Below are 18945 nucleotides of genomic sequence, written 5' to 3' on the forward strand. Positions count from 1 at the left end.
GTGCTATTGCCTGTGCCTGGAGCTTAGAGAGGGAAAGTGTCCCAGCAGATCCCTTGGACTGCCAGCGGTGTCCCTGACTGCAGCACGTGGTTGTGTTGTGCTCTGGGGACAGAGGCACGTGTGGTGCTTAGTTCACCTCAAGACTTAAAATACAAGAAAAAGCACATCTCTCGTACATCTGTCTTTGATGGGGGGTATCCTAGTCCAGGTAACGATGACAACATCTTTCTTGCAGGCCCAAACAAGAAGATGGAGTGTCAGAAAATTATCAATTTTGGAAACCAGCTTCTTCGCCGGAAAAATGTGGACTGCACTCGAGAAGACAGTCGGCTCTCCCGGTGCCTCAACACCTTTGACTTGGTGGCTCTGGGTGTGGGCAGCACTTTGGGTGCAGGTGTCTATGTACTGGCTGGAGCCGTGGCACGGGAGAACGCGGGGCCTGCCATCGTTATCTCCTTCTTGATTGCTGCTTTGGCTTCAGTGCTGGCCGGACTTTGTTACGGAGAATTTGGTGCTCGCGTTCCCAAGACGGGATCGGCTTATCTGTACAGCTACGTGACCGTGGGCGAGCTGTGGGCCTTCATCACAGGCTGGAACCTCATCCTCTCCTACGTCATCGGTAAGTGTGGAGGCTGTGCTGCAGGACCCTGACTTTAGTCCAGGGCAGCAGCCTAGCTTGTAAGGTCAGCCTCCTGTGGGTGTCTGTGTTACTGTTACAGAATAAGACACTGCACTCTGGCACTCACTGAGGGTTTCAGGACTCATCTGTGGGCCATGTTGGTGGCTTCTGTCAGTCAGCAAGGTAAGTGGTGTGCCGTGAACTGAGGGGCTGTCCTGAAGATTATTGCTGCTGCAACTTCCTCTGAATCTCCACATCATCCCTTTGGCATCCCCTGGCTGCTGCACGCTTGCCAGGGAGCAAAAGCCTGTACCCTGTGCTGAGAAAGAAGCTGCTGATGGAAGGATGCTTTTACACAGCACCATCTATACTCCTGGCTGATCAAGGATTAATTCCTGGTCCCTTTGAGACCTGTTTGAAGTATCCGGAGATCAGAGTTTTGTCTTGTGAAAGGCTACAGGATTAAGTTTAGGATGATGTGCAGGTCCACAGTCTCTGAAAAGCCCAAACCAAATCCCTTCTAAGCCTGTGACTCCCTCTAGGAGAGGCCTTGGATCAAGCTCAGAACGTGCAGCGTACAACTCAGCAGACACATTAAAGCTGGGCCACATTCTGCTAATGAAGGATTCGTGTCTTCTCAGGCACACTCTGCACGTGCTGCTTGTCATCGTGCCTGTCATTAAGGCTGCAAACCAACTTGACAGTTGAGAGTGAAGACTTAGTTAAAATAAAAAATGATGTTATGCTAAATTATTAAAGGGAGGTTTTTTTAAATTTGTGGTTTTTTTTTTAATTTTAAAATTTTATGGGATGTGTAAGTTACCTTGGAGATTAATGCCCATGGTGCTGAGGAAGGTAAGATCACATCAAGAATGATGTAGTGACGTAGCAGCTGCTTTTCTGAGATCGTGCTGGCTCTGCTCTGTGTGCCACCTGAAACCTTTTCCTCCTTTTTTTTTTTTCTTCCTTTTTTTAATTTTTTTTTTTAACAAGAAATGAGAGGATGAAAAGCCAGAGTCAATTAAACTCATCTCCTTAGGAAATCTGAGTCCTGTGGTTCTTCCATGAATCAGGTTCACTGCAAAGAGAGTATAAAAATAGGGTTTTTTAAAAGTAAGCATATAATTTCCTCCAGACTTCTAAAATGGACTCTGCTTAGGCTAAGCATATTAAAATTGAACAGACTTCTTGGTGATTTATCTTCTGTTCCAGAAAGGTAATGATAAATTGTCTCCTCCAGGCATCTCATCCTAGTTAGTTAATGTGGCCCTTCCCACTGTGACACTGGACCACCAAAATGACTGACACATCTGTGGATGTTGTCCTAAAACCTGATGCTGCAGATGCACAATGAAGAGATTTTCATACTGAAGGTTACATTCCCAGGATCTGGGCTGAGGCTGGTATTTCTGAGATCTTTTTTTTTTTTTTTTGTCATCACCTAATGTCTTTTGAACCACTGCCTCAGTTTTTGTTTCAAAGTTGGCTGCTTGGTTTTTTATCACAAGGAAGAAAATTCAGTAAAAAACAAGTAGATGTTTTCTACAAATCTGTAAGTTACTTGTAACTGTGAATTCAGTGGTGACAAAAATGCACATTTGCAACTGGCTTCTTTGTAGTTTGTGAGGAAGGGTGGCTAAGCAGGAAAAAAACTGTGGTAGGATGTGAGCTATAGCAGGTCTCTTTATTATCTTACCCAGCCTTTCTCCCTGTGCTAACTGCCCTTCTTGTGAGCAGAGACAACTCCCAGCAGCTTCAGGGGTGTGGAGGAGAAAGATATGTTGGCAGGCACACGCTGCAGTTCTGAGTTGGGTGTTAGGAGGGACAGAAAGGAAATTTTTCTTTCAGTGTTGCTGCAAAAAGTGCCAAGCAGTGCCACTGAAACCAAGTGGGATGGTGAGAGCTTGCATCTGCAAGGGGCTTGGCCAGCTTGGGGCTTTCATGCTGAGGATCTCAGACATCTGTTCAGAAAGTATTGTGGGGACAGAAAAAGAAAACCTGGAGTCCCGTGGGGGATGAGTGGCTAATAGCTTGTAATTAATGGAGGTGACTTGCCTTGGGGGAGGACTGGTGTGGGGTCTTGGGAGGGGGGTGATGAGGAAAAATGGACGTGCAGCTGATAGGTCCTGGTCTAGACAGAAAAACAGAAGTGTCTAGAGCCAGGATCTGTTGTGAGCTTCCTTCTGGGATGATGTGGTTTTGGGAAGCTGTGCCAGGTTGTAGGAAGGATGTCAGGAACTGGGAGCTGGTAGTTAGATGAGTGACAGTGTCCCTGGTGAGACAGGCCCCTGTGTGCCAGGGTTTCCTGTGGCACGTGGCGGCCTCCGGGCCCATGCCCGCTCCTGCAGTGAGCCCTGCGCCCAGCTCGGCAGCTCTCCTGGGAGCCACGTGCTGTGGGCAGGATCAGCTTCATCTGGAGAGGTTGTGCTGACCCAGAACTAGCAGGTCCTCCTGGGTACAAGCTGAAGGGCTCTGCACGGTGCTCTCTAGCAACAGTGAGGTATTAACCAAGTGTCTGCAGTGTTGGAAGCACATCAGATTCCCCTCACTCCCTCATGGCTGTAGGTTACAAAGGGTTCAGGATAAATGGCTGGTAGTTATATGGAACAGGCATCGAATAGAACATGCAGGAGATGGTTCTTGTCCTAGAACATGAGATATCAGAGCCAGGATAAAAAAAAAAAAAAATAAAACCCAAAAAACCAAAACCAAACAATACTAAAGAAATTGTCTCTTTCCTCAACTTGTGCCAAAGTTAAGCTAAAAAACTGTGGTGTGCTATAGAATAATCTAAATTTTTCAAGGTTAAATTGGTGGCACTCATGTCCCACCTCTAGAAAAGTATTCACACTGCACACTTTACTGTCTCAGAGAACAGGAGAGTCTCCAAACACGTCTGTTCTGCAGCTTATTTTCATACTGTTGCAGAGCTGCATTGAGGCTGGATTTGGGCTGGATTGGGTGTTGCCAGGTGAGCTGCAGGTGCTGCCCACTGTGGCTGTAGAGAGTTCACAGACTGCAGGTCAGCACACACATTGTTTGACACAATTGCAGGTGCCAGAGCTGGGGTCTGAACACCCACCTGCAGGTGAGTGAGTCAGGACAAAGTGTTCCAGGTAGAAGTGGGTCCCTGATGGCACCCTCTGAGGAGCAGCTCTGCAAATGGAAACTGAACTCAGCTCTTTTTTTTTTTTAACGAGATAATTATGTACAGTAGTAATTATATTGTGCAATTAGATGTTGTTATATATAACACACTATGTAAGACATTGTCAGCGTGATGATAGCCAGTTTAACACAGAAGAGGGGAAGTTGGCTGTTGGTCAAACCTACTTATTTTACACAATGCTATTGCTGTCTGGTGGTAGCTCTTTCTTTTTACTGTTTCATTTCTCTGAAATGACTCTTCTGGGTTGGGCAATGTCACAGACTTTCTCATCCTGAGACCCCACGTTCAGTCCTCGCCCTAGTTTGGTCTTCTTAGGAACCACAGCAAGCAGCAGTCCTGGAGAGGGAAGCCTAAGCACTTGCTGCAAACAGGAGTTGTGCTGCTCGCTGGGATCATCATCAGTGTTCTGCAGGAGGCTGACTGATGCTCAGATAACCTGTAAATTCTAGCTGAGTCTTTGTCTTGCTCAGATGCTCGAGGTCAGAGAGGTCAGAGCAGACCTGCATGTTGCTGGAGTGCAGAGCTTAGGTGTGGGCAAGTGTTGTGGTCTGGGCTCTGGTTGCTCCAGTGTCACATTGCTGGGGTCCAGTGGGCTCCTGTAAGGTGCCTCTGACTGGGCTGACAGGGATTTCTGCTGGCATAAGACATTCAGAACTCTCTAGTAGCAGAAATTACCAGGTCTGGGGGAAGTTCAGGCTGCTGAGGGCATAAGGATAAAGTCATTCTAGGCTGTATCTTAAGAAAATGTTGAGATTTACTAGGAAGCCAAACCGCTATAAGGACTTTTTCTCTTGTCATCTGAGGAGTCTGAGCCCCACCACCTGTGTGTGTTACCATCAGAGCAGATGCCAGGCATGGATGCAGGCTGAGGGCTGGATCTGCAGAGGAAGGGCTGCTCCCAGCACCCGGGGAGTGCTCGCGGGGTTGCTTTGAGGCTCTCCATGGCCAACATCTGTGCAAGGTGCCCCCTGTTTGGAAAGTGTGCCAGCCAAGAAGGGTGATCTGCATCGTTTTTGTCTTCTGGCAGGAACCTCGAGTGTGGCCAGAGCCTGGAGCGCAACATTTGATGAAATCATAGGCCAGCACATTGAAGAATTTTGTAAAAAATACATGACGATGGATGCCCCTGGAGTGCTAGCAAAGTACCCAGACATCTTCGCTGTGGTGATAATCATCATCCTAACAGGTAACGTCTTAGAGAGGTTTGGGAGTCTTGGATCTCCTTCTTCTGTAATTTCATTGTTTGCTTTGGGAATAGGCACAAAGTCCTGATTTATTTTGGACAACATATTAAAGACTCTTTGCTGCAAGTATTAGATTGACCTATATAGGTGCTGTGGGGTTAGCACAGGGCATAGTGTGTTTACAGAGTCTTTAATTAGAGGGGACTATTCTTGGTATTTAAAACCTCAAATCAATTTTTATATAAGGAAGAAAAGAAAAGATGACTTGTTATCCTCAATCAGGTATGGAAGTTTAATCCTTTGCTACACAAATCCTATTACACAAGAATTTCAGTCTATTGCTCTATCAACCTTATTCCCCCTTTGATAATCTGCCAATTTTTGGTGCCTTGGGCCAGGAAAGTGAGAAGGGAAATAAGGGACTCAGTAAGAACCTAATGTACCACTGGTTTGTTTTTTTAAAAAATTATGTGGGCTTCAGTTTGCAGCAGTGAATACAACACTCCAGAGAAATAAATGTGATCATCAGCCAGGTTCTGTTTTTTAATAAAAATATGCCAAGGTTTTGATTAGAATTTGGAAAAGGTTTGAAAATTTGTAAGATTAAAATCCTTATGAGCTCTTATCTCTACTCTGATGTGATCTTGCAGAGCATTTCCAAATTTAGGCAAATTAGAAACATTATACTTTTTATGTACCTCTCTGTGGTTTCCAGAATGCAGAAGCTACGTTGTCACCCCAGCGAGGTTATCCCAACATTTCCCACTCTGACCAGGGTGGCCTTGTGACAGCATTGTGAGCTCCTGGGGACAGGCTTTGTGAGCAAGGGATGCTTTGGCCCTGGGTTTGTGCTTGGGTCTAGGACTATACTGAGGAGTGCTGAAGTCAGTAGTAGTTTTGACTACATCAGTTTTGTAGTCCTCTGTTTTCAGGACTACATCTGAATGGGAAAGATGTTCCTCATTTGTATATAGTAGAGGTTGCTCTAGTTTCAGATTAGAACCTAGCCTTTCACCTCAGATAGAGCTGACAAATTTAGGAGTCCTCACTTTAGCACTACTGAGGCGTGAGATCATACAGATTGCTGATGGCTTTACTCCCCTGCATGGAGCAGATCCCCTGGATTTTAATAAAAGATGCAGACTATTCTTCTCTACAGAAAGCTGCCAAATGGGCAGCTTTATTCTCAAATATAAGCACTACAAGTTTATTTCTGCTTGCACCATCTTGATCTTCAGATTTTTGCAAGATACCTTACAAGTTTTCCTGGGCAGGTACACAGGTTTATCAAACACTTCCCTGATGTGGCTGTCTCAGCTTATTTCCTGTTTCAAAACCAGGAAAGGTGAGTGCACAGGATGTTCCCCTCTCCTTGAGATGTCTTGGAGTAGAAGTAAAGACATTCTGTTGAGCTTCTGTTCTCCCTCAGGCTTTTCACCTTCTCCCTCAGACTCCTTCTTAGATTTGGGTTAAAGATTTGGGTTCTTGAAAATGAGGCACCATCTTTAAAATCCCAAGTTAGCAGAGCTGCTTGTTCCGAGAAGCTGAGCTATGCCTCAGTGAGATGCTGGTTGCCCAAGCCTGTGAAGGTGCTCCTTTTCAGATGGATGCTCTTAAGACTACAGGGTGAAATCCTGCTCTTGCTGAACTTGTTGGCAAAGCTGCTGCTGATTTAAATGGGAGCAGGATTCCCAAGATGCCACTTCCTTTTGTGTCTTCAACACCAGAAGTAGCTGTCTTCCTGGATTCAGTACCTGCTCATATTTCTCTCTCCTGCTTCTAAGGAAAGTTAAGTGTTACATAACTTCTACATGTGGCCAAGACCTATTAGGACAATGTTCCTTCATGAAAGACCACCTGAGGTTCTTTCTCCAGGTCTATGGGTGGAGTTTGAGGCTGTGTCTAGGCAACCCAGCATAGTGCCATGAAGTCACCAGAGCTGGTATTGAAAGTGTTGGAAGCAGCTGAGCTGTGTTAGCAAAGCAGTTTACCAAGGGGCATATGCCAAATGGGCATTCTGGGTGGGAAGGTGTGTCACATCCTTCCAGTCTGGGCTGGAGTCCTCATCCTTCTTCTGGGTGAGTTAATCCTGACCTCCCTGAGCTACTTGGCTTTGTGGAGAAATGAGGTGTGTAAGGTGAGCAGAGCACAGCATGAACAGAGGTGGGCTACCTCTGCAAGTGCCTGCTGCTGGTGGCAAAATACCTGACTGTCTCTCTGACATTTTTTCCCCAGGGCTTTTAATTTTTGGCGTGAAGGAATCTGCCCTGGTGAACAAAGTGTTCACCTGCATCAACATCCTCGTCCTCGGCTTCGTCATGGTCTCTGGCTTTGTGAAAGGGTCTGTTAAAAACTGGCAGCTGACTGAGCAGGACATTTACAACACCAGCCACAGCATTTATGGAGACAAGTAGGTTGAATCTTTTCAGCTCCAAAATAGATGTATTTTAAATGCTGAGTTTATAGGGGTAGGTTTGTGGAGAGATTTAGAAAAACCTGTGAATGGGATGGCTCCCTCCTTTGCCAAACACCTTGGAGGCAAAGCTGGTTTCAGTGGGTGTTTGCTGAAGGCAGGCTGTGCTGATGGGCCGACGCTGATGGGAGGGAGGCTGTGTCCACGTGGGCCCTGCTGCAGAACTGACCATTTCCAGCCTCGTGACCAGTTCAGCATCCAGATTTGAGAGAAAAGGGCTTTTCGGCCAACCTGGTACTCAAGGCTACATGGGCTGGCTGTAGTGCCTGTAGTGAGCTCTGTAGTTTCTTTGGACAGTTGGGCAATATCCTTGAGGCACCATTGTACCTTTTGGAGACGTTGTCCCATGCCTCACAAAAATGAAGGCAAGTTGCAGGTGATGTTGATGCATTGCAGCAAGCATATCACAAACCCATTTTAATGAGATTTTACTACTTGGCCAAAATCCTGTCTTCCTATACAAGATCAAAATTAAGGAGCTTACAAGGGTTGCCAGTGATACAAGGCTATTAATATTTTCTTGAGCCTGTACAACACAGAATGAGGGCTTTTAAATATCTCCATGTTCATCAACTCAGTCCTGGCTTGCTGTCTAAACCCTTTATGCTTGCCTGCAAGGAAGCACAGTTTGGCAAAAACCAGAGACATTCATAAATGTTGCATGGGTCAAGTCTGGCTTGTGTACAAGCTGCTCATTGAGCCTCTGCAAAATTCAGCCTGCTGCTAACAAATGGCTTCTATAGGAAAGATCCCCCCCTTCCTTGCTGCTATTCCCATGCAAGGAGCAATTAGTGCAATAGCTTCAAAGTGTAACTGAAGCTCTTTGACCCGTAACACATACTATTTTTGTAAAATCTGTCTGGGGTTTTCTTTATTTTATCGTTATTTCCAGAGTAATCCACATTTGGGTTGTGCTATTTCTGCAAATAACAGGCCAGTTTTCATCTAAGTCTCAACAGAGCTTCTATGAGAGAGTTCAGATGCTTAAACCTGATAAGACTTGCAGATTTGGGATTTACTTTAATTGCCTTAATTCATCTTTGCAAGGCTTTTCCCTGGAAAAGTGACGTAAGGCACTTGAACTGAGGGATATGTTATACGTGACTCAACACAGGCACGTAGATCTGGGGTCCTGATCCAGGGTGCACTGGGATCAGTGTCTGTCTGTGGGTTTTAACGAGCTTCGGGTGAGGCTCAGCAAAGCATTTGGTGCATCAGGGATGCAGGCTCCTCTCCTCCTTAAGGGTCGTTAGTGTGGTTTGGGTGTAAGCTTGGCACAAGGAATTTTGAAGCTGAGAACGAAAGATTGGGTGGATTTTAGACATGGCACCCTGCACTGCTCTCTGATGTCTACTTTATGTATGCTTTATCTGAGTTTAGCTCAGGTGAGAATTGGATAGTTTACTTGTTTCTCAGTCTTCAGTTTCAGAATTACACGTTGGGCTTTTTCAAAAGCTTATGTTTATATGAACATGTGTATCTACACACATGCAGTAATATTAGGAAAGGAGTTTGAATATTCATGCCATTTTCTCCCTGTCTTAGCCAAGACAGTTTTATCTGCCCCAAAAAACAGGTGGTGGGAACAAACCACAAACGTTTTTGATTCCCTGGATTCCCCAGGCTGTTGCACACCAGTCCAAAGCTCAGCAGTGGGCAGGGCTTAACATCTTCCCTGGTATTTGTACACAAGCGTGTGAAAGGGAGGGTCTGTTCCTTCAAGCTCCAGCTTTGCGTTTTGTTACGAGCTGTATGAATAGTTTTGTTCCTTTCACCTAAGCAGGATGACTTCTAACTCAGCCATGCCTTTCAGTCAAACACAGGAAGAGAAGCTGTATGGTGTTGGAGGGTTTATGCCCTATGGATGGAAAGGAGTCCTCTCAGGGGCAGCCACGTGCTTTTATGCTTTTGTGGGATTTGACTGTATTGCTACTACAGGTAAGAGGGAAGATGTCTTCATTCTGCTTATGATCCTGGTTGCTGGTAAATTGTCTTTCAGTAATGTTACACAGCACAGATAATGAATAATTCCAGGCACTGCATTTATTATCCCTCTGAACCTCAGCCCAAAATGAACTTTTGGCTCAGCTCTCACAGTAGTCAAAGTGCTGAGTATGTCCAAGTCCCTGGGTGCCTGACTGTTGACTTCTGGCTGCTGTGGCAGGCAGCTAGACCATCTAATCCACAAAATGAGTTTTCTCCCTTCCTTGCCTGCAGGGCCCAAGCTCATGGATAATCACATCCTAAACTAGCCTCAAAATCAAGGGGAGCTTTTATCTCCAAAGGTTCAGGGATCTCCTGAGGTCATCATCAGGATCTGAAAACATCAGCACTGTCGTATTCTCATAGTTAAGAAGAATCTCCATTCCCTGGAGAAAGGAAGGATTATCTTTAATTTCATATTTGGCAAGAATTGAGTTGCTTCAAAGCTGGAGCAGAGTTGGAAGAGGATCATCACAAAGATGTGATGTAAGGCAGTAGTGCCTCTTGTTCCAATGAGTTTGGGAACTGCTGGCTCCATTCCTCCTGCCAGCCCTAGGGTCTCTCCTTGGAAGAGAAACCCATTCATCTGCCTTTGACTTACAGGTGTATGGGTTTCTACTTATCAGTTCATCCTCCTGATATGTCAAACCTCACGGGGTGCCGCTTTCAGAGGAGAGCAGCTTTGTAGGACAACGAAGGCTTAAAGCTGTTTTTTAATTAATTTTGAATTTTGAGAATTGTTTTGTTGTTGTTCTTACACTTTCTTCCCACGGTGGTTGTTTAGTAATTTCTTTTCCCATCATTTGCGATCATTGAGCTCTTCTTGGGGCTGCCCCATCAATGGGATAGCAGGAGTAATTGGAAGCCTTTTTTGGGAAGGGACTATTTTTAATTCAGATTGTTTCTGTGCCTGAGTTTACAAGGCCTCCACAAATGCTTATCAGGAGGAGTGACAGGAGCAGAAGTGGAAGCAAACAGGCTGTGGGTATGCTAAGTGGATGGGGCAGACCATCAGCAGTGCCATGGTCAAACAGTGCCTTCACAGCCCACGAAGCCTGTGAAAGCCCCAGCCCGCCTGAGGTTGGGATACAGTTATTGATTGTCTTCTGGCTGATAATTAAATCTCTCTCTTCTAGGTGAGGAGGTAAAAAACCCTCAGAAGGCCATTCCTATTGGCATCGTGGCGTCACTGCTCATCTGCTTCGTGGCTTATTTTGGTGTCTCAGCTGCCCTGACACTGATGATGCCTTACTACCAGCTGGATACCAACAGCCCTTTGCCCAACGCCTTCAAATACGTGGGCTGGGATGGGGCCAATTACGCCGTAGCTGTCGGTTCCTTGTGTGCTCTCTCTACAAGGTGAGGCACTGCTCTTCCTTTGGGCATCTCAAGGCAAATGTGTGTCTCCAGCTCCTTTAAAAAATGGTGGATGTCAGGGCTTTGCCTTCACTGTGTTCCTCTGGGTTAAGGGAGCTGAGACCAGGGATGAAATTCAGAGCTATTGACTTCAAAGGCACCAGAATTTCACCCTGTGGTGGATTTTGGAGCTGCACGTGACCAGTATCACTTCAGAAACTCCCATTTTAGCAGCAGACCCAGCAGGTGCATCTTTGGAATATAAATCTGGAATAAGCAACTGAGTCATGGAGGCAACTCCACAGTGCAAATGCAGTTTGCCCACAAGACATCCTGACCTGCTGGGTGGAGAGCAGACTTGTGTCAAGTAGTGCAGGGTGCATCCTCTGTAGCGTAGGGGGCTTAACGTATCCATGGCTCTCCATCTCCAGGTTGCCTGCAGGACAGCCATCTGGATGGGAGGCAGGGCAGGCTGGAGACAGAACATGTCATCTCCTGCACTCTGCAGGTCTATTGTTTCAGATGAACTTAGACATATTCAATTAGGTGGGCAACCTGTAGAGGCTCATAGAAGTTACAGCTCCTTTACGACCTTTACTAAAGTTAGGCTGTTTTCATGTCCCATGGCTAAGTTTAGGTATCCCAAAATTTGAGAGGTGCACCTCAGTTGCCAGCTATCAGTAACATGAGTGTGCGGAGGGAGCCCCTGAAGGAGAAGCTGAAGTGAATGAAAGCCACCTGTTATGTGTTTGTACTGCCATAAACTTGCTTTGCTTTATGTATGTGCCTGTGCTCAGCAGGAGGTTTTATAAGTAGATTATTTCCCCCTTCTGTGTCCTTAGTCTCCTTGGCTCCATGTTTCCGATGCCTCGAATAATTTATGCTATGGCAGAAGATGGACTTCTCTTTAAATTTTTGGCTAAAGTCAACGAGAAGAGAAAAACCCCAATAATTGCAACAGTGACATCAGGGGCTGTTGCAGGTAAGATCCAAAGACTTGCACAAATGTGTGGAGAGGAGACGAGCTCATCCCATGGGCAGATAAATCCACCTGACTCTAGCCCAATTCCTAATCGGATCTGTTACACAGCATGGTATCCCAGGGAGTGCCCTGGGTTTCCAGGACATGGCCTGAAGGGGTGGGTGAGCAGGAATAGCTCGCTGTGTGCCTGTCCCTCTTTCTCAGAGCTCATTGCTGCCATTCTGTCTCATGCCAAGAATTGCCTTCATCTGCTCCCTGGGTGCTCTGCTGACCTTAAAAATAATTAACCCCCTGCAAGTTGGCAGCCAGCGGTGCCATCCTTGGAGCTGCTGGCCTGGCTTGGCTGAAGACACCCCACCACCTGTGGGTTGCAGCTTGGCAGAAGACACCAGAGCAACCGGAGCAGGCAGATGGCCCCTGTGGCACTGGCATTGGTTCATCAGTTAGTCACAGCTCCAGCCATCCTGCTCTCCCCTTTCCTTTCCCAGTCCTGTGAATATGGGAATTAAACCTCTCAGACAGCAAGGGTGAGTGGCCTGTCCTCCTCTTGCAGCCATCCCCTTCCTCACAATGCCTAGCAAAGGGGAGAGCCTTGCTGCTTCCTCTGCACCATCTGCTGCAGGTGCAGGATGAGCTGTCTGTATAAGAACATGCCACCTCTGGTGCCAAACTGCCACCGTGGGCTCTGAGCTCCTGTGAAAGGGCTCACCTACTGCCACTGGGACTTGCAGAGTCTCCTCACAGGTGTTTCTCTCACACCTTCCTCTTCAGGTGTCCTTGGGTCCAGACGAGCAGAAAAGAGCCAAATAAAGTAAAAAAGTGTGGTTTGCAGTTCCTTCAGGGACCAAAGCACACACAGAGCTGGAGGAACAGCAAGAGCCTGAAGGCTGGGTTGGTTGCTGGGCTCTGGGTGTTGCACTGAGGCCAGGCTGGGCCAGGCTCAGCTCGGAGATCCCTACGCTCTGATCTGACCAGTGGCATTGCCTGAATGGCTGACTGCTGTCTGTCCTCCCCTTACGTGCTTCTCCTTCTGAAGGCCTCACTGCAAAGTTCTGCACAGCTGTGGGTTGCCTGGTGAAGGTATGGCACAGCAGTCTGTACCTTTTTCTGGCAACCCCCACAATGAGGCACACTAACTCAAGATGCCTTCCAATTGTGTGCACAAGCCTGGTTTTGCCCCGGCTGAGCTGAGACACTGGAGCAAGGTGCTGCCTGTCCTCTGTTCTCTCTAGCTGCTTCCAGGAGATAACTGTGGCCTTAGGGGGGCTGCAGCTGCACTGGGGGACACTGGCAATGAGGCTGTGGCTTAAACATCTGCTCATTGCTGATAGTTGGTGAACACACCCATTTTGAGACAAACAGGCTGGCATTTAGTGTAGTAAAGGGTCCTTCTGGTTCCAGCTCCTGAGCCTGTGCTGGGACAGCCTGTGAGGCTTGGAGTACTCATGCACCAAATCCTGCCTCTCCTCATCTCAGGGCAGCTCGAGTTCCCCAGCCGAGTCCTGAGCAGCAGGCACACATATGCTGCATCATTGGTAATGCTCTGGAGATGTGCATGTTCTACCATTTTCCTGATTTTTTTTTTCTTACCTCTCTCACCTTTCTCTCCTCCTACAGCTGTTATGGCCTTTCTCTTTGACTTGAAAGATCTTGTGGATCTGATGTCCATCGGGACCCTCCTGGCTTACTCCTTGGTGGCAGCCTGTGTGTTGGTACTGAGGTATGGACGTAGAAACAGCCTCTCTTGTCCTACACAGACAGAAGTCCACACAGTGATCAGATGCCCTCATAGTTTCCATGGACCCAGTGAAAGCATGAACACCTCCATCTGTAAACATGTGAAGAAGTTGTTTCTTTAAGCTCACAGGGCGTTGTGCTAGTTGGATCTGCAAGGGGATCTTCTGAACTTGGTTAACCCTGGGCCCGTGCCACTCTTGCTGCAGTCAGCTCTGAATGCCCTGGGAGATATGCCAATGGATAGGGAGGAGAGATATGGGTGTCCTGGATGCCTGCGTCATCATTACTGTGGTTCCCACTGGGGACACAGTTCCAGGTCATCTTAGTTTTGAAAGAGGATTCAAGGTAAAGTCTAGCAGCATGAAAAAAGCTGAGCTTGTGTTTGCAGGATCGGTGCCTTAGCACATGTGTTTTAGAAGTGCTGAGCTCCCATAGCTTCTCTAACCTAAGCTGGAAATTGAGTATCTTCACTGCTTGGCACCTCACGAACAACAGTGCTCTACCCATGAGGACTGTGTTTCAAAGATGGTGTTACTGAAAAATACCTTTGTGTTCAATGATTTACTCAGAGTCAAGTGGAGCCTTTTTCTGAGCTGACAGCAAATGCATTGAGCTAAGAACGGTCTTGCAGCAGGTGAAAGGCCAGTGCTGTACTGTGATACCACTGCTCTGTGCTGCCCACCCTGTCTTTCAAAATGGCCCTTTCCTTTAGTCAGGCTGTGGCTGAGAGTCATGGGCAAAGTCTTTGGCAAAAGGGAGCTGAGAATGGGAGAGCATTTTCTCTTGATACATCTACGTGGTTGTGCATCAGGGCCCTGTTGAATGAAGAGCAGTCTGCACACACAACAAAAAGTTGCCATTCTTGTTCACCTTTTCCTTCCCTATGTGGCAGCAGCCAAACCAGCAGAAGAGGCAGGGGTGGAGGAGGATGGCACCAGGAATGTTACTGCGGGTTGTGATCAGCAGCTGCTGGGGTGTGACACCTGATGAGCTGTTAGTTCAGCCGCCTCTGGGCTAAAACACAGAGCTGAAGGCCTGGTAATGACCATCTGTCTGCCCTCCTGCTGCTTCCTTCTCCAGTCCTCACTGCTACCATTGGATCACGTTTTGCTGACATGGGTTTATGAAAGAGCACTGTCCAGTTTAAAATATGGATGTTACAACCAAGCTGTAGATGATAATAGCTGACTGTATTTGCTCACGTTACGATGATGTTGTTCCTCAGTTTTCCCCCTGAAACAGAAGGGTGTAGACATTTTGTGTGTCTCTTCTGGTGCTACAGTGAGCTTGGGTGCAGCCATGGCTGTATATGTGGCTTCTAAATAACCAGTACAGCACCAAACCAATGTGCTCTTTGTTTCATTTCCCTTTTCCTAGGTATCAGCCAGAGCAGCCTAATTTGGCATACCAGATGGCTAGGACAACAGAGGAGACAGATAACAATGAGTCTGTGAGCACCAGTGAGTCGCAGGCTGGATTTCTGCCAGAAGAAGAGGAGAAGTGTTCCCTCAAAGCCATACTGTGTCCCCCAAATTCGGACCCTTCCAAATTCTCTGGCTCAGTGGTGAACATCTCAACCTTCATCATCGGTAAGCACTGGGCAGTGCAGCTCTGAGGCAGTGAGCCAGCTGGTAGGTTCTTGTACTCAGTGTGGTGTGGAAGCTGTAATTTTGATGAGCTCTTGTAATGGCCAAAATAACTGAAGATCTAGACATTAATTTTATGACTTGAAATCCACAGATGGGAGCAGGGGGGCTGTATAGGGGCAGGGGCATATTTCTTACAGTTGGCTTTTTCATCTGTTGCTGTTCTGTTTGCAAAACTTTCAGATTCTGCTTTGCCTGCTTGTGGGTTTGGGTTGTTGGTGTTTTTTTTTTTCCTGTTCTTTAAAAAAGAATCATTAAGCTTTTGTTGTCTGTTCACAGGTTTTCTTATCGTGGGTAGCTGTATCCTCACTGCCCTCGAGCCAAGCATTCTGATAAAGGCACTATGGATTATTGCTGCCATCCTTGTTCTTGTTGTCAGCTTCATTATATGGAAACAGCCTGAAAGCAAAACCAAGCTCTCCTTTAAGGTGCGTGTCCTGAGAGGTGTAGCTGGAAAAGAGCTGTTTGGGAGATGGGTGCAGGAGGACATGCATGTTGACCAGTATTGGATGTGGCAAAATGGACATGCAGAGAGTATAGGCATGGTGTGAACTTTTCCATGCAAGGCTGCCAATAGAGCTGATGGTTTAAGCTCTCCAAGTAGTGTGGCTGGAACCTCTCGTAGTTTGTGTTCGTTGCATAAAAGGGTGTTCTGCCAGAGCTTAGTTCAGCCTCTGAGCATGACTTCCCCTTGGGGTCTAACCTCAGATGTCAGTGTAGGTGCATGGGCAGCATGGCAGAAATGTTGTGGCAAGGCTGCTGCCCAGCAGTGCCCTGAGGGCAGAAGCAGATTTGGCACTAGAAAGAGGGGCTAAAGGGGTTAGCTGAGAAGCTGGAGGAGGTAATCCAGAGGGAAAGCCACCTGGTCAGATCAAAGGCAACAACAGAGGACTTGGAAAGAAGTGTTTTGTGGTGCTGGAGTCCAGGAGAAGCTGTGGGAGCAGGACCTGGTGCAGGGATGTGGCCTGAAGGGAAGGGCAGGGCAGTGCTTTGTAAGCAGGTGGTTATAAGGTATGGAAGAGAGAGAACAGAAGAAAAGTGAGTGGTTTTGTGTAAGCAGTTGGTTATAAGGTATGGAAGAGAGAGAACAGAAGAAAAGTGAGTGGTTTTGAAGTCCCATAGATACAGAATGAGAGAGAACCCAAGAAACAAGCTTGTGTGTGAGGATCAAATGGGTACTTGCTAAACGTCTCTAAGCTCACTTCCATGTCCTGCTTAGTCCTCACGAAGACCAAGGGATGACTGCACTCTTTAACAGCCTTGAGTATGAAGAACTGTCATTTTCCTGCCCTGTCCAAGCACACCATCCTCTCTATATTAACAAAACACTGGGATGTTTGTTTTTTTCCCCACTATAATCCTGCAAGTCGTGTTTTATCATACTGATTTCTGGCTATCTCAACAATTTATTAAATTAGTTTTGGATTCTAATCCCATCCTCTAGACTGCTCTCATTTTGATTGCTTTTCAATTATAGTTTTCCAGTAAATCCTGTGCTATTAATAATTTAGTCCAACCAGAGGTGCTTACAGTAGTGTTTGCTGCTCATCTTGGGGTTATGGTCCCAGAAGTGGAAATAGAAATACCCAGGAGCAGAAAGCTTAGGAACTGTTATCTAGACTGTATTTTCTGAACTTGCTTCTGAGGAGATTTCTTTGCCTTACGCTCAGAGTATTTTATCTCTTTTTGTTTTTTTTTTTTTTTTTCCCCCCACAGCCACTGGCCTGAGGAAAAAAAACCCCAAAATTTAGACTTGCCACTGCTAAATCTGTAATGGCTGTTTCTTATCTCCTTGTTGTGCTTTAGACTTTTACAGCCTGACTGTCTAGTGATTTTTCTCCAAAGTCTCTAGGAGTCCAAGGTTGACTGGTTTGTTCCCCATTTGTTTTTCTGTATTTTTTTTAATAGGTAATTTATCTGCCTTCTCCAGTCTTTAGAGACCTTGCTGGTCTACCAGGAGCTCTCAGAGATGCATATTAATAGTTCAGAGATCACTTCTGCAATCTTTAGGTACATAACTCACACGGTTAGGGAAATCTCATTTGTCCCTACTGACTTGACAGAGCCTAATTTAGAAAAATGTTCTTCTGTTTTCTAATTTGTGTGCCCATCCCTTTCCTCTAATGATGTGAACAGCTGCTCACCATAAATGTTTGGGTGTTTTTCTTGGTGAAGATTAAATTTAGGAAGGCCTACAACGTTTCAGCATGTTTCTTTTTGTACATCTCCTTTTTCATTAGGAGCAAAGTTCACTTTCCTCTTGGTTTCACCATATTCACAAACCCTTCTATTGTTATAATTTGTCCTTTCTGATTTTGTATTTACATACCTGCACATTTCTTTTTATACTGATTTTTTTATTTTGGCTTTACGGTCTCATTCTTCTTTGTACCTCAGATCATTCAGGTATTTTTGGTACAGCTGCACTCATCTCATACAATATTTCTTGGTTTTCTTCTGCTCTGGGATAATTTGCTCTATATTGCTTAATTACTTTGGTACCTGCTGGATGAAGTTCATCAGGTCCCTCTTCTGACATTCCCCTTACTTTCTTCTTGTTTTTGGCAGGTGACTGTCATGATTCAGGCTTCTGTTTTCCTCTTCCTTTGTCCCCACAACTATTCAGTATTGCTGCTAAAATTTGCCTTTTGCCTCCTTCCAGACTACAAAACAAGGACAACCATTCTTAAAGCAGTCAAATTACATTGTTGGCATCCCTCTCCCACAGTGGATCCATGTCCTCTGTTTTGGTCTGGCCCTGCCTTTTCTTAGATTTGGCAGCTGACAAGTTGGTAGCAGCCATCACTTCCCACTGACAAGTGATGCAGTGTTCTTGCCTGCCCCTCAGTCATCCCTATGGATGTAATGTATCCCTCTCTTTTTCAGGTACCTCTTTTGCCCCTTCTTCCTGTTGTGAGTATTTTTGTGAATGTTTACCTCATGATGCAGCTAGATCTAGGCACATGGATACGATTTGCAGTCTGGATGCTCATAGGTGAGTTTGAGAGAATAAAAAATACTGTGTTCAAAGTTACTAGAGTTTAACCATAAATGTATTGTAGCATTACAGGAAGGGATTCTGCACTCTTGTCATCCTTGGGCAACCTTGGTGATAGAACTGAAGCCATTTAGGCAGTGTGTCTCAGGCCTTGTTTTAGATTCAAGGATCATGAAGGCTGTGAGAACAAAACCTATGAACCATCTTAGGGGTCTTGTTGCCAACATGAAACCATGCAACATTTCCCATCGTGTGCAACATCCCACAGTGCTCCCTGTAGCTGTGTGGAGAAGGCCAGGCTGCCTGAAATGTCCAGGGAGCTATGATGTAAAAGAGTAAGGTCAGCATCAGTTGTGGATGTAGTTTACTGAGATGGAGACTTCAGGCGGACAGATGGAGAGATAGCACTGTCTGCAGAATTGATTGCAGTGAACTCACTGAAAAGCCTGAAAAGTTTCTTCTATAATCAGCCCCCCATTTGGGGCCTGGCTAGATTGTCTTTTAAAGGGTGATCTTCTTTTAAATGGCTTTTTTCCCAAGGCAGGTCCCGGCTGTCCACTAGAAGCTGGCCGCCAGGGCGGCTGCTGTGGCCTGTGTGGGTTGGTGTTAGTGGTTGCCATTTCCCTATGGAGCTCACGGTGTCCTCTCCTTTGGCTTCTGCAGGCTTCATCATCTACTTCAGCTACGGGATGTGGCACAGCGTGGAAGCCACCTACACGGCCTCGGCCGAGGCAGAGCGCGGCACGGACGCGGGCTCGGAGGGCTGTAAATGACCGCGCGCCTGGCTCGCGGGGACCG

At 46.4% G+C, this 18945-nt stretch overlaps 1 protein-coding gene across 1 annotated transcript; it reads left to right on the top strand.

The window, feature by feature from the left end:
- Positions 1-249: 249 nt before the first annotated feature.
- On the top strand, positions 250-18920 carry SLC7A1 (solute carrier family 7 (cationic amino acid transporter, y+ system), member 1). The gene is made up of 11 exons (XM_008942169.1): positions 250-619; positions 4816-4974; positions 7208-7382; positions 9259-9383; positions 10565-10787; positions 11627-11766; positions 13384-13486; positions 14881-15092; positions 15429-15577; positions 18036-18144; positions 18811-18920. The coding sequence occupies exons 1-11, from the start codon at positions 250-252 to the stop codon at positions 18918-18920; spliced, it is 1875 nt and encodes a 624-aa protein (XP_008940417.1).
- The last annotated feature ends 25 nt before the right edge of the window (positions 18921-18945 follow it).

Source organism: Merops nubicus, unplaced genomic scaffold (genome assembly GCF_000691845.1).
Source record: "Merops nubicus isolate BGI_N331 unplaced genomic scaffold, ASM69184v1 scaffold8706, whole genome shotgun sequence".
Lineage (NCBI taxonomy): Eukaryota > Metazoa > Chordata > Aves > Coraciiformes > Meropidae > Merops > Merops nubicus.

Excerpts from the sequence above, each read along its gene's own strand:
- SLC7A1 (XM_008942169.1), top strand. The coding sequence starts at position 250 with ATGGAGTGTCAGAAAATTATCAATTTTGGAAACCAGCTTCTTCGCCGG. Across the intron at positions 620-4,815 it reads CATCCTCTCCTACGTCATCG|GAACCTCGAGTGTGGCCAGA; the intron begins GTAAGTGTGGAG and ends GTCTTCTGGCAG. Across the intron at positions 13,487-14,880 it reads GCCTGTGTGTTGGTACTGAG|GTATCAGCCAGAGCAGCCTA; the intron begins GTATGGACGTAG and ends CCCTTTTCCTAG.